General features: G+C 51.8%; 1 protein-coding gene across 1 annotated transcript; it reads left to right on the top strand.

Annotated features, from left to right (window-relative positions):
• The first annotated feature begins 7,818 nt into the window (after window positions 1-7,818).
• Window positions 7,819-13,320, top strand: CLPP (caseinolytic mitochondrial matrix peptidase proteolytic subunit). The gene is made up of 6 exons (XM_024745690.1): window positions 7,819-8,068; window positions 8,157-8,228; window positions 8,789-8,885; window positions 10,200-10,387; window positions 11,283-11,388; window positions 12,973-13,320. Exons 1-6 carry the CDS (start codon window positions 7,883-7,885, stop codon window positions 13,146-13,148), a joined length of 825 nt encoding a protein of 274 aa, XP_024601458.1. The 5' UTR covers window positions 7,819-7,882; the 3' UTR covers window positions 13,149-13,320.
• Window positions 13,321-15,392: the final 2,072 nt, after the last annotated feature.

Below are 15,392 nucleotides of genomic sequence, written 5' to 3'. Positions count from 1 at the left end.
ACAGGTCCATTTCCACAGAGTCAGCCATGCTTCTCTCGTCCTGCTTTAAATATCTCCTATTTTCCCACCTCTTTAAATTTACACGGCTCCAAGTGTTACTGCCTTGATATCTGTGTAGTTTAGGACAGAAAAAAAGATGCCTCTGCTTCAGAGCATTAAGTTGCAATGTTTCAGTAGATAGGTCTTTGGTAGGATTGAAAGGGCCCTTGGAAGGATTTCCCCCTTTCCCTTGTAATCGACATTAGATTATGATGGTGTTTCTCGTCATCATTTGCTATCCTGCGTGTTGTATTACCCAGTGATGCTATCTGTACTCCTCACGTCCACTTCCTTAGCGGTTAGCTCCCCTTGTCAGCTGCCTTCTTTCTGGGGCACATTTGCCTCTTCTCCAAACAAGATTCCCTTTTTGCTTAAGACAATTTCTGTTGCTTTCAACCTACAACCCTGGCTGGTACATCTGCCTCCGCCATTGCCTCACATAACCCACTGTCCACCCATTAGCCATTCCTTCACTGACTTAATAAATGTTTACTGAGTGCCTACTATGTGCCGAACACTGTTCTAGAAGCTGAAATATAGCTGCGAAAAAAGTGGAGAAAAACCCTTGTGAAATGGAGCAGGACCTTCCCCCCACCCCATGTCCTCAGCCTGCCTTTTGTCTGTAGAAAAACTTTAGCCAAAGAATAAGCCTAATAAGAGAAGTGAGAAAAATGTAGAAGCAAAGGAAAACAGTTCAACAAGACCAAATAATAATCGTTTAGTCATTAAAGTCAAATAACAGTTCAGTCCTTCCTAAAGGAGGAACCTTTAGTTCCTTCTCAAGGGCTATAGATACTATCCTGAGCCATGTCCTTTGAGCTGTTTTGCAGATACTGAAACCACCAGGTGAAAGAAGTTAACTACATGATGACCAGACTGTAGCCATGACATAAGCTGCCAGGATTCTGAGAACTGGCCTCAAGGAAATGGGAACAAACCCACCGTGGAACTGAAGACGAACTGTGCTTAAAACAATCCAGATGACACGGATCAGACCACCGCAGGACCAATTTCAAGATGACTGTGCTGTTTCTGCATGTAGCCCTCTCCTGCCTATACCCCCCGAAACTCCCCTCTAAAAGCTCTTGCCCATTGATTGTCAGTGGGGAGTTGGCCTTTGGACACGAGGCTGCCCTCTCCCCTGGGATGCCAGCCTCCAAAACTTTCCTTTCCACCAACCTTGGCTTTCGAGTGCTGAGCAGCCGGACCCCACTTTCGGTCACACTTGCTCTGGTGAGCTTACGTTTTTATCAGGAGAGACAGACAGTAAACAAAATAAGCAGTCAATGTATCAAATGGGAGCGCTTCTCAAAGTTCAGTGTGCCTGCGGATGGACTGGGGATCTTGTTCCAACGCAAGCTCTGAGTCAGTAGGTCTGGGTGGAGCCTAACAGTCTGTGTGTGTGGTTTTTTTTTGTGTCTGTGTGTGGTACGCGGGCCTCTCACTGTTGTGGCCTCTCCCATTGCGGAGCACAGGCTCCAGACGCGCAGGCTTAGCGGCCATGGCTTACAGGCCCAGCTGCTCCACGGCATGCGGGATCCTCCCGGACCGGGGCACGAACCCGTCTCCCCTGCATCGGCAGGCGGACTCCCAACCACTGCGCCACCAGGGAAGCCCCAGTCTGTGTTATTAACAAGAGCCCAGGTGATACTGATGCTGCTGGTCGTTGAAGCACACTTTGAGTAGGGAAGGATGAGACTCACAAGTTCTGTAAAGAAAAGTAAAGCAGGGAAAGGGGGTGCAGTGTGCTGGGAGATGATGGTGGGGCTTGTGGTCACAAATCAGGTGTCAGAAGGGGACAGTGAGTATGGACTCGATGGAGGTGACGGGGGTGCCGTGGGGATGTCTGAGGGAAGGGCATTCCAGCCAGCAGGAACAGCCAGTGCAAAGGCCCTGAGGCTGATGTGTGCCTGACTGGTTAGTGGACTAGCAAGGAGGCCAGTGTGGCCACGGTGGAGTGAGCGGGGGGGACAGAGGTAAGAGGGGAGTCATGGGGCAGGAGGGGGCATCTATGATCGTGTAGAGAGTTGCAGACTATTCTTAGGACTACAAGTTGAGCCACAGGAGGGTTCTTAGAATGACATGTGCTCATTTAAGTTTTAAAAGGACTCCTCTGGTCCCTGGGGGGAGAACAGGTTGCAAGGGAACAGGAATGGAAGCTGAGAAAAATGGGAGGAGGAGGTGACTGCAATTGTCCAGGTAGGAGATGATGGTAGCTTGGATCAGGGAAGCAGCATGGACTGGTGAGAGGGGGCTGGGTTCTGGGTAAACTTGGGACATTGAACCAACTGGATTAGCCAACAGATCTGGGGAGAGAAATCAAGGATGACTCTCGGTTTTTTAGTATGAGTGTAAGGCTGCAGGAACAATGCACAGGGGCGAGGAATAAGATTAGTAACCCATCTCAAACATTTTGAGGGGCCTGATTAGACCTCCCCGGTAGATGCAGGGAGGAAGGTCTGGGAGAGAGAGAGTTGTCTGGGCAGGAGAGAGAAACACAGGATGCATCTGGTACACAGGTATTCAGAGCCAGGAGACTAGATGAGATTACGGAGCAGATGGATGGAGACAAAGAAGATCAAGCCCAGGGGCTCTCTTCAAAAGGCAAATCTGATAAGAGAAAAGAATCTGAAAAAATATATATATATATATATATATATATACACACACACACACACACACACACACACACACATATATACATAGAAAATATGTATAACTGAATCACTGTGCTGTACACCTGAAACTAACACAACATTGTAAATCAACTATACTTAATTTTTTTTAATATTTTTAAAAAAAAAGACAAATCTAGGAGTTCCCTGGCAGTCCAGTGGTTACAATTCAGTGCTTTCACTGTCGGAGCCCGGGTTCGATCCCTGGTCGAGGAGCTAAGATCCCACAAGCCGCGCAACATGGCCAAGGAAATAAGACAAATCTGATGATTGGTAAGATTAAAAACAAATCACCACAAGAAGATACCCACGAACAAAGGACTGATTCAATAAATTAAAGGTCTTCTTCATACAGATGGCTAACAAACACATGAAAGGATGCTCAACATCACTAATCATTAGAGAAATGTCAATCAGAACTGCAGTGAGGTATCATCTCACACTGATCAGAATGGCCATCATCAAAAAATCTACAAACAATAAATGCTGGAGAGGGCGTGGAGAAAAGGGAACCGTCATGCACTGTTGGTAGGAATGTAAATTGATACAGCCACTATGGAGAACAATATGGAGGTTCCTTAAAAAACTAAAAATAGAACTATCATATACCCCAGCAATCCCACTACTGGGCATACATCCAGAGAAAACCATAATTCAAAAAGACACACGCGCCCCAATGTTCATAGCAGCACTATTTACAATAGCCAGGACATGGAAGCAACCTAAATGTCCATCAGCAGAGGAATGGATAAAGAAGATGTGGTACATATATACAATGGAATATTACTCAGCCATAAAAAGGAACGAAATTGGGTCATTTGTAGAGACGTGGATGGACCTAGAGACTGCCATACAGAGTGAAGGCAGACAGAGAAAAACAAATACCGTATATTAACGCATATATGTGGAATCTAGAAAAATGGTATAGATGATCTTATTTGCAAAGCAGAAATAGAGACACAGACATAGAGAACAAATGTATGGATACCAAGGGTGGAAGGGGGAGGGTGGGAGGAATTGGGAGACTGGAATTGACACATATACACTGTTGATACTATGTAAAAAATAGATAACTAATGAGAACATACTGTATAGTACAGGGATCTCTACTTATGCTCTGTGGTGACCTAACTGGGAAGGAAATCCAAAAAAGAGGGGATATATATATATGTGTATGTATAGCTGATTCATTTTACCGTGCAGTAGAAACTAACACAACATTGTAAAGCAACTATACTCCAATAAAAATTAATTTTTAAAAATAAATAAATAAATAAATTAAGGGTCTTCTATAGAATGGAATGCTATGCAACCCCAAAAAAGTGGAGGGGTGAGGGGCAGCCTTCTTTCAAGATTGGCTGGCATGCATCCTTGCCTGTTTTTTCCTCCCTTGCTCCATCCAGCTTCTTGGAATGGGAATTCAGTGCTAGCTGAAGCTATACTTTGGACCTTGAAGACAGGAGGGGCCCAGCCCAGGGATGGCTGAGGTGTGAGCTGGAAGGAGGAGGTCTCTGGAGACCTCGTGGTCCACAACTCCCCTACCCACCCTGCATGCCAACCTCCAGACTGTCAGGGAGACTGAATGGTTGTCTGGGTACAGAATGGTTGTAAGCGTGTGGTTGTCTAGCCTCACGATCATGCGGCTGGCTGGAAGCTGTGGTTCCCTACTGTTGCTCAGCATCAAGAGACAGTATCGGGGGAACTCCCTGGTGGTCCAGTGGTTAGCTCCCGGTGCTTTCACTGTGGTGGCCCAGGTTCAATCCCTGGTCGGGGAACTAAGATCCCACAAGCCATGCGGGGCTTGGCCAAAAAAAAAAAAAGAGAGAAAGAGAGAGAGAGAGAGAGAGAGAGATAGTATCGGACCTACCTCTAGCCTGGGAAAAGATCAAAATTCAAAATTCGAAATGCTGAATGCATGTCACTTTCGTACCATTGTAAAGTCAAAAGCTTGTAAGTTGAACTATCGTAAATCAGGAACCATCTGTATTCAACAAATTACTTGAGATATTCAACACTTTATTATGAAATGGTCTGTGTTAGATGATTTTGCCCAACTACAGGCTAATACAGGTGCTCTGAGCACATTTAAGGTAGGCTGGGCTAAGCTACGATGTTTGTAATGCATTTGGCAGGGGGGTGGGCTGCGCGGCATGTGGGATCTCAGTTCCCTGACCAGGGACTGAACCCGGGCCCCCTGCATTGGGAGTGCAGAGTTTTATCCACTGTGCCACCAGGGAAGTCCCCACCCACTTTAATTTAAATCAGTGATTTTCAACTGGAAGCAATTTTGCCCCAGGGGCGGGGTGGGGGGGGAGCAGTGACTTGGCAATGTCAGAGACGGTTTTGGTTGTTATGATGGGGACGGTGTTACTGGCATCTAATGGGTGGAGGCCAGGGATGCTGCCCCACATCTTATGGTGCCCAGGACGCCCCCCCTCCAACAAAGAACCATGCAACCCAGAATGGCAATAGTCCCGAGGTTGAGAAACCCCAGTTTAAAAGAAATGTAATAGTAGAGGATAAAATAGAATATATCAGAAGGCGTTGCCCAAAGTACGGATAAGTATCATTTCATAAGCCTTCTCCAAGGAGGTGGCTTTTGAGTGGAGACTTTTGGGAACAAACAAGATTCAGGCAGAGGACACGAGCAGAGGTCAGGTGGCTGGACGGCAGAAAGCTGGCCAGTGTGGTCCCTGGAGCCAAGCGGGGAAGGGAGGGTGGAAGGAAATGAGGGCAGAGGTCAGCAGGGGTGATGGGGAACCAAGGGGAGGGTTTTAGGTAAGGGAGGGATATGGTTTAATTAGCTTCTGGGGAGTTCTCTGGTGCTCTAGTGGTTAGGACTCCGCGCTTTCACTGCTGAGGGCCTGGGTTCAATCCCTGGTCAGGGAGCTGAGCTCCTGCAAGCTGTGTGGCGAGGATCACTCAGGCTGCTGAATGAAACGACAGCAAGGCCGGGGCAGGGGTGAAGCTGCGACACTCACGAAGGCCTTATTGAGGGTAGTAACGAGGACGGGGATGGCGGATACGAAATGTATAATAGTTGAACTGTGCCTAGATAGAGCAGGTGAAACCATGGCAGTGAGGGCGGGGGTGTGGAGCAGTGTCAGGGCAGGGTGACTGTTGGGGCTGCAGCAACTGACGGCACAGCCCTTCTCCCCGGAGGCACGGCGGGAGCTCAGGCCTCAGGGGAACTGGCTGGGCAGGGCCCCCACCTCCCTCACAGCAGAAACTGGGACAGCCCATGCTGCCCACCCACCTCTTCAGTCACCGCTGAGGAAACACCACTCCCAGCACCAGGGGTGCCTCCAAGGCCTCCTCCAAACTCTTCCACTTCCATATCCTTCCCTCTATCCTGCCCCTGATTCCATAAGGCAGGGAGTGTCTTTGTCCTGCTCTATCCCCCCATCAGGATGGGATCCCCTGTGGGCACGGAGGGCACAAAACTACCCTTATTTAGGGCACCCAGCATCAAGTTTGGAGTCCAGCAATCAGGAATGGTCTGCCTGTGAACTCCTACATATGCATCAAAACCCACCTCAAATGGACTCTCATTTGGGAGGACTTCTTGGATGCCCATGGCTGCTTATCTAACACAGTAATACACATCAGTAGCTAATACAAATCGAACACTTGCTACATTCCAGGTCCCATTCTGAGGACCTTACGCTCAACGACCCTAGGATGTAGGTTATTATCATTATGTCCACTTCATAGAGAGGAAACTAAGGCTCAGGGACACACAACTAGTAAGTAGTGGAGCCAAGATTTAAACTCAGGGGATGTCAATATGCTGCCTCAGCAGCAGGTATCCTTAAATCCTTCCGTGTGAGATTGGTTTGACCATCACCATCTTCCAAATGAGAAACTTCAGACTCAGAGGGGTTAAGCAATGCACCTAAGATCACACAGCAAGTCAGTGGTTGAGCCAGGCTTGCCATGTGGGGCAGCTGCCTCCAAAGCCCTAAACTTTTTTTTTTTTAAGTTTTGAAATATTTAATTTACCCCCAAAAGTTACCTTAAATGGAATAACCTTTTATTTTTAAAATTTATTTTTTATTGAAGTATAGTTGAATTCAAAGCCTTCAGCTCTTAACCTTCTTCCTTTATCACTGCTTCATCTCTGGGTTCAAAGTGTAGTTTATGAGCACCTACTGTGTGCCAGGCAAGGTTCTAGGCTCTGGGGACAAAATAAGGGACAACTCTGAGGCGACATTTGAACTGAAAGATGAAAAAGAATCCACCTTGAGAAGATGTGGAGGCAAAGAGAGGTCCCAACCCTTACAAGGAGCCTTCTTTCTCCCCCACACCTTTGTCCATTGTCTTCTCTCTTGCCAGGAATGCCTTTCCCTACCTAACAAACTCCTATACATCCTTCAAAGCCCAGCTCCAATGCCTGCTCCTCCTAAGAAGCCTTCCCAGACCCAGACCGACTTTCCAGGCCAATTTCGCAACTCCCTCCCTTGGGCTTCCGCATCCTGGGGTCCCTCCCTCTGTCCCACGCGTAACCAGAGACTGATGGGAAGGTCTCAGGAGGAGTCGGTCCCACCAGGCTAGAAGATCACTGCTGAGGCCCAGGCCCAGTGAGAGCACAGATTTGATTTTTTTGTTGTTGATGTTTGCATTGGGTCTTTGTTGCAGCGTGCAGGCTTTCTCTAGTTGCGGCGAGCAGGGGCTACTCTTCGTTGCGGTGCACGGGCTTCTCACTGCAGTGGCTTCTCTTATTGTGGTGCACGGTCTCAGTAGTTGTGGCTCACGGGCTCTAGAGCGCTGGCTCAGTAGGTGTGGCGCACTGGATTAGTTGCTCCGCGTCATGCGGGATCTTCTCGGACCAGGGCTCGAACCCGTGTGCCCTGCACTATCAGGCGGATTCTTAACCACTGCGCCACCAGGGAAGCCCCGGAATTGATTTTTGAAATAAGCAAGGAAGAGCAGAAAACTATGACGATTCTTTGGGAAAGAGACACAAACTGCGGCTTTAAAGTAGTTCCCGACTCCGCTCCAGCGTCCCTTCTCTGGCCACACCCTTTCAGGTTCCGCCCCGCCCTCGCCCCACCCCTAAACGTGCCCCCACGCTTCCCGGAAGTGGGCGGCCTCCTGAGCAAGTGCCGTGGACGCAGAGCACGCCGAGAGTTGTAGTTCCGGCATCTTACAGAGGAACTTGCGCTGCGATGTGGCCCCAAATATTGGTGGGGGGGGTCCGGGTTGCAGCAGGTCTGTGCCCCGCGCTGGGGTCTCGCCTCGCCGCCCGCTTTCCCCCGCAGCGGACACCCAAGAACAGCCTGGCCCTGCAGCGGAGCCTGCACGCGACGGCGGCCCGGGCGCTCCCCCTCGTTCCCATCGTGGTGGAGCAGACGGTACGTGGCCAGGCGGGGACACGGCCCGGGGGTGAGAGGGCTGGGGCACGGAGGGACCCTGACCCTCACCCCCATCTTTCTCCTCCAGGGTCGCGGCGAGCGCGCCTATGACATCTACTCTCGGCTGCTGCGGGAGCGCATCGTGTGCGTCATGGGCCCGGTGAGTGCCCCGTGCGCGGATCCTCCCCTGCGCCTGACCAGACCCCCTGCTCCCCAGCCCCTCACACGTCCTTGATCCCCGGACTTACCCCCCTTGACGTTCCTCCCTAGGCTCCGCTCTTGTCCCAACCTGACACCCACACCCACCCCCCTTCCAGGGCACATAAACCCTCTGATCCTCCTTCCTGGCCCTTAGTACCCTTTCTACGCCTTCCTTAAATCCTCTGCTTCTCCCTTCCTAATCTCTGACTCGCTCCCTCACCAATGACCCTCCTCCCCAATCCTGGGCTCCAATCACTCTCCCCGGCCTCCTTACCCCTTCCCTTCCTGGGCCCAGTGTGTACTGACCCCCACCCTCCCTGTAAGCCAAACCACCTGGGTCTGGATCCCCCAGCCCCACCCCGCACCACATCACCTCCTGGGTTCTGAAGTCTTCCTGATCCATCTTCCTTGGGCTCTGACCCCCATTCTGGTGCCCTGACTCATCCTCAGCCGACCCATAACTGCCTCCCTTATGCCTTCATCCCTATCTGGGGACACCCCTCCCCGCCCCACTTGCAGATCGACGACAGTGTCGCCAGTCTGGTCATCGCGCAGCTGCTGTTCCTGCAATCGGAGAGCAACAAGAAGCCCATCCACATGTATATCAACAGCCCCGGTGAGCAGGGCCTTCCCCCGGTGCCAGGGTCCTCCTGGGGACTGAGACCCCAATCAGGGATGTCCTTTCTCTGGAGCAAGAAAGGGTGCAGAGCTTCCTTCAGAATCCCCCCAAAATGCCTTGAAACCTCCAAAAGCTGCCTCTTCCCTTGCTTTTAAACAGGCACCTGAACCTGCCTGTTTGATCTCATAGGTAACGTGTTTTGTTTGTTTTGTTTTGTTTTTAATAAATTTATTTATTTATTTTTGGCTGCGTTCGGTCTTCGTTGTTGCGCGTGGACGTCCTCTAGCTGCGGCGAGCAGGGGCTACTCTTCGTTGCGGTGCGCGGGCTTCTCATTGCGGTAGCTCTTCTCTGTTGCGGAGCACGGGCTCTAGGCGCGTGGGCTTCACTAGTTGTGGCACGCAGGCTCAGTAGTTGTGGCTCACGGGTTCTAGAGCGCAGGCTCAGTAGTTGTGGCCCATGGGCTTAGTTGCTTCGTGGCTTGTGGGATCTTCCCAGACCAGGGCTCGAACCCTTGTCCCCTGCATTGGCAGGCGGGTTCTGAACCACTGCGCCACCAGGGAAGTCCACAAATAACGATTTTACCGACCTGACTTGGTTGTCGAGATTTTTAAATTGGTAGATTCCATCCTGCCCCCACAAGAAAAGGGAGAATAGCCAAACTTTTTGTTTTGTTTTGTTTGGCCGTGCCCCGCAACTTGCGGGATCTTAGTTCCCTGACCAGGGATCAAACCCAGGCCCATGGCAGTGAAAGTGCCGAATCCTAACCACCGGACTGCCAGGGAATTCCCTGAATAGCCAATCCTGATTGATCGTTTACTGTGCCAGGCACTTTTCTAAGCACTTTATAGGCATTTAACTCATTTTATCTTCACACAACCTCACGTGATCGATACTATTTAGTTATTTGCAACCTACAAGGAGGCACTGTAGCTCCAAAAGTCTGAGTAACTTGCCCCAGGTCACACATGAGAAACTGCCCAGCGAGGGGGGTCAAACCCAGGCAGGCTGGCTCCAGAGCCTTCGCTCTTAGCCACTACGCTCCCAATTTCTAGTTTCTCTTGAAAATTTGGCAGATCTGGCCCCCGCCCTGGGCCCACATGCACGTGTGGCAACTGTCAGCTCACTCTGGAGCAAGTCCTCATTTTTTGCTCCCACCTGGCCTGTGTCACCTGCTCTGTCACCTTCCTATCCCTGGTAGTAGTTGTGTTTGGGACCCCGGCTTTAAAGGGCTTCACCAGCCCTCCCCAGGGCCAGAGGCTGCCCTAGGGAAAGGAGGGCACAGCCCCTCACTTGCCCCCCTCCACCCACAGGTGGCGTGGTGACCTCGGGCCTGGCCATCTACGACACGATGCAGTACATCCTGAACCCCATCTGCACGTGGTGCGTGGGCCAGGCGGCCAGCATGGGCTCCCTGCTTCTGGCCGCTGGCACCCCGGGCATGCGCCACTCGCTCCCCAACTCCCGCATCATGATCCATCAGCCCTCCGGGGGCGCCCGGGTGAGTGCCAGGCCCCGTGAGCTGCTTTGGGGATGGGGGTGGGGGCCTAGACAGAAGGACCAGCCGGACAGACGGAAGTCACGTGGGGGTGTGAATGTTTTAAAATGTAGGTTTTGGGGACTTCCCTGGCGGTCCAGTGGTTAGGACTCCACGCTTTCACTGCCGAGGGCGCGGGTTCAATCCCTGGTCAGGGAACTAAGATGCCGCAAGCCACAACAACAAAAGAAGTAGGTTTTATTAATATGCAGGTATAGTGAGGCCAAGAGGTCAGGAGAGGGCTGCCATTGAAAAGACAGTTTGTTACTCACAGATCCCAAGAGGAGGGAGTGTGCCAGGCCACGGGGGCCACGCAGAGAGAGAGGCACCAGGGTTGGTCGGGAGGAGAGGGCAGGCAAGAGCCTTCATTGTGGTTTGTGCGGGCAGGAATGAGCGAGGCTTAAGACTGGCTAGCGTAAGTAGTTGCAGTGGGCTCTGGGGTGTAGGGACTGTCCCTAGTTGTCTGGTACCCTGGGGCGATGGGGCAGGGGGATGGTGACCCAGGGTGTGAGAATAGAGGAGGTGTTGGGGATGTGGGCTTGGATTGGCTGCTTTGCACATGAAAAGTGTACTCTGGGCAGCGGTTGAAAATCTTTAGGAATTAGCTGCCCTGGGAGGGGCTGTTCCTCCTGGTCAGGGAGGCCCCAGCTGCAGAAAATTAAGAACATAGAGTTAATACCGGAAGCCTTCCTGGAGGCGGTGAGGTTGAAGCAGGCTGTGGAGGGACTCACAAAGCCCGGTCCCACCTGCTTGAAAACTGGCAGCCGACACCCAGGCAGGCTCCCGAGTCCCGTCTCCAGTCTCCCCGTGAGTGGCCGATGCTGATCCCAACCTTCTCCCTCTTGGGACGTTCCCCCAGGGCCAAGCCACAGACATCGCCATCCAGGCGGAGGAAATCATTAAACTCAAGAAGCAACTCTACAGCATCTACGCCAAGCACACCAAACAGAGCCTGCACGTGATCGGTGAGCACCCTCCTGCCCCACACCGGCCCCCAGCTGCTCCCTTTTATTGTAACAAACACATATGTACGGGTCAGGCCTCTGGACCTCTGTGCTGCTGACACCAGGGCTGGATCACTCTGTGATGGAGGCCTTCCTGGGCACTGTAGGAGGTGTGGCACATCCCCAGGCACTGCCCACTAGATGCCAGCAGCACCTCCAGTTGTGACAGCCAAAACTGTCTCCAGACATCGCCCAGCATGCCCTGGGGATCAGAACCCACCCCCGTTGAGAACCCCTGTTCTGAGCACTTTAAAAAGACTCATTTACAGGAGCCTCCCCAAAACTTCATTGAACTAGGTCCAGGGGGATTCCCGGGCTTTCCAGTGGTTGGGACTCCGTGCTTTCATGGCCGAGGGCTCGGGTTCAATCCCTGGTCGGGGAAACTAAGATTCCGCAAGCCATGCGGCGCGGCCAGAACAAAAAAAAATGAAATAGGTCCAAAGGTTTTGAACGGGGTCTCCCACAAAGAATATTCCAAATGGTCAAGAAACAGAAGTCAAGAGGCTCATCACTTCTAGTGATGATGTTTAATAATGACATCATCAGGAAAGGCAAATCAAGGCCACGCTGAGATACCATTTCAATCCACTGGAACGGCTCAAATAGAAAATACTGACACCCCCAAGTGCTGAGGGGAGCGTGGAGCCACTGGAACGTTTATCCACTGCAGGCGGCAGTGAAAACCATACAGCCACTTCCGAAAGCTGTCAGGCACTGAGGCTGAACACGCAGAAAGATGCGTGGTTGTTCTGCTTGGCGTATAACCGAGGGAATCGAGTGCTTCTGTCCAAAGATGTAGTCAGGAATGCAGCCCCATTCCTACAGTCCCAAACGGGAAAATACCGAAACGCCTGACAGCAGGGGAGTGAGTGGTCAGTGATGGTGTTTAGTCAAGAGGTGGGATGCTGTACCGCCATGAGGACCGGTCCACAGCCTGGATGAATCTCAGAAACACAGTGCTGAGTGGAAAAAGGAGTAAATGCTCTGTGGTTATGTGTTTCTTTATTTACTTTTTAAATTAATTAATTAATTTTTTTGGCTGTGCCGTGCAGCATGTGGGGATCTTAGTTCCCCAACCAGGGATTGAACCTGCACCCCCTGCAGTAGAGCGCAGGGTCTTAACCACTGGACCACCAGGGAAGTCCCTGTGGTTATGTGTTTAAGGGGCAAAAACTGGCATAACGGATCCATGCCATTAGGCCACTGTTAGGGTAGTGGGTGGGGACAGTTAGTGATTAGACATGGCCCCAACGGGGTTTCGGGGGGCTCTGATCTAGGTGCCAGCCACGTGGGTGGGTTCAGTCTGAAAATCACACTGTCCACTTCCATGATCCACACCTTTTCCTGGATGTGCATTTACACATCAATAAGTTAACACACACACACACACAAAACTGAAACAGGTATTTTACCGATGGGGAAACTGAGGCACAGAGACAGGGAGGCCAAGATCACACAGGGAGGACTTGGGTGGATCGGGGACCCAAACGTGGCCCCAGGTCTCCACTCTTAACCACCCTCATCCCACTTCTGCTTCCCCCGCAGAGTCAGCCATGGAGAGGGACCGCTACATGAGCCCCATGGAGGCCCAGGAGTTTGGCATCTTGGACAAGGTTCTGGTCCACCCTCCCCAGGACGGTGAGGACGAGCCTGAGCTGGTGCAGAAGGAGCCGGTGGCAGCGGCGGCAGCAGTGGCAGAACCTGCCCCAGCGAATGCCTGAGGGCTGCCCCTCACCCTCACCCTCCGGAGGAAAGTAGAGGCGCCAGGCCTGCCCAGCCCTCGACACTGAGCCTAGAAGGCACCCTTGAGGAACTCTGGATTTGGGGGTGCCCCTCCGGGTGGGTATCCCAGCTGAGACACTGTGATTTTAAATTAAATCTTTGTAGACTTTGCTCCCGGCTGTGGTGGCTTCCCTCCATCCTCCACCACGGCACACGTGTGCCTACACCCTGACCTTCAGCTTCCTAACTTCAGCAAAGCTACTGAGCCTACATTCCAGGCACTGCTCCAGAGGCCGCAACTTACTGGGAAGAAAACACAGAAATCCCTGTCTGGAAGAAACTTACATTCTTGTGGGAGTAGACAGTTTTTTAAAAAATCAGGGCAAGAGGTATGCAACGTGTGTGTGTGTGTGTGTGTGTGTGTGTGTGTGTGACAGTTTTAGATGGGGTGGCCTGCAAAGGCCTTGCTGAGAGGGTGACATTTGAGCAAAGACCTGAAGGAGGTCTTTGCAGAGGGTGGGGGGAGCAAGCTTGCTATATTGGGAGACAGCAGTCTAGGCAGAGGGCATGGCAAGTGCAAAGGCCCTGTGGCAGGACTGTGGCTGGCACATGGGCGGAAGCACGAGGAGGCTGGGGTAGCTGGAGAGAGTGAGGGGGAGAGAGGAGAAGATGAGAGCAGGAAGGGGAGGAATACAGGTCGTAAAAGGCCTGGTAGGTCTGAGCAAGGAGGGAGATGCCCCATAGAGGGTTTCAAGAAGAAGAACAAAAAGAACCACAGAGTGGTGGGTGGAGAGCGGCAAGTACAGAAACCAGGAGACCAGTGAGGAAACTTGTAATCACCCAGAGGAAGGCTGACGGCTCCGGACACGTGGTGAGAGAGGTCAGATTCTAGCCAGCTTTTAAAGGCAGGGCTGGGACTTCCCCTTTGGCGCAGCGGTTTAGAATCCTTATGCCAATGCAGGGGACACAGGTTCCATCCCTGGTCTGGGAAGATCCCACATGCCAAGGAGCAACTAAGTCCGTGCGCCACAACTACTGAGCCCACGTCCCTAGAGCCTGTGCTCTGTAACAAGAGAAGCCACCGCAATGCGAAGCCCGCACAATGCAACGAAGACCCAACGCAGTCAAAAATAATAATAATAATAAATTTTTCAAATAAATAAAAACTAAAGGCAAGGGGCTTCCCTGGTGGCGCAGTGGTTGAGAGTCCGCCTGCCGATGCAGGAGACACAGGTTCGTGCCCTGGTCCGGGAGGATGCCACGTGCCGCGGAGCGGCTGGGCCCGTGAGCCGTGGCCGCTGAGCCTGCGCATCCGGAGCCTGTGCTCTGCAACGGGAGAGGCCACAGCCAAAAACAAAACAAAACAAAACAAAAACTACAGGCATGGCTGTCAGCTGCAATGTGAAATTTGAGAGAGAAAGTCATCTCCCAAAACTCCAAGGCGTTGGCCCAAAGCAGCTAGAAAGATGGAAGGAAAGATAAGACGTTCCTGGGAAAGTTCAGGAGGAGCAGGACTGGGGGCCACGATCAGGAGCCGGTTTTGGACGTTTGATGTCCAAGTGCCCCAGACATCCCACGGGATGGGTAAGTCTGGGGTCAGGGTTGGAAATAAAAATGTAGGAGACTTCAGCATGTCTATGACTTAGTGGTCAGGCTGAGAACTGGCTATGGCGTTTGGACCTCGGAAATCACGAGTGGCCTTAGATAAATAAGAACACTTTCGGTGCTTTGGGGGCCAAAAACCAGATTGGAGTGGAGCCAGAGAGAAGGGGCTGGAAAATATTGGAGCTAAACAAGTCTTTTAAGGAATTTTGCTGTCAAGGAGAACAGAGAACTTGGGGCTGTCGCTGGAGGGTGTGTTGAGGTCAATTTCTTTTTATTTTTTTTAATTCAGGGGGCTTTTAAAAATTTTTTTATTTATTTATTTTTGGTTGCGTTGGGTCTCCGTTGCTACGCATGGGCTACTCTTCGTTGTGGTGCGTGGGCTTCTCACTGCGGTGGCTTCTCTTGTTGCGGAGCGCGGGCTCTAGGCGTGCGGGAGTTGTGGCACACGGGCTCAGTAGTTGAGGTTCACGGGCTCTAGGCACACAGGCTCAGTAGTTGTGGCTCACGGGCTTAGTTGCTCTGTGACATGTGGGATCTTCCTGGACCAGGGCTCGAACCCGTGTACCCTACATTGGCAGGCAGATTCTTAACCACTGCGCCACCAGGGAAGCCCCAGAGGACTTTTTAATTTGGCTTCA

This window comes from Neophocaena asiaeorientalis, unplaced genomic scaffold, assembly GCF_003031525.2.
Source record: "Neophocaena asiaeorientalis asiaeorientalis breed wild unplaced genomic scaffold, Neophocaena_asiaeorientalis_V1.1 scaffold357, whole genome shotgun sequence".
NCBI classification, from domain to species: domain Eukaryota; kingdom Metazoa; phylum Chordata; class Mammalia; order Artiodactyla; family Phocoenidae; genus Neophocaena; species Neophocaena asiaeorientalis.
This window is presented reverse-complemented; position numbering and strand designations above follow the sequence as displayed.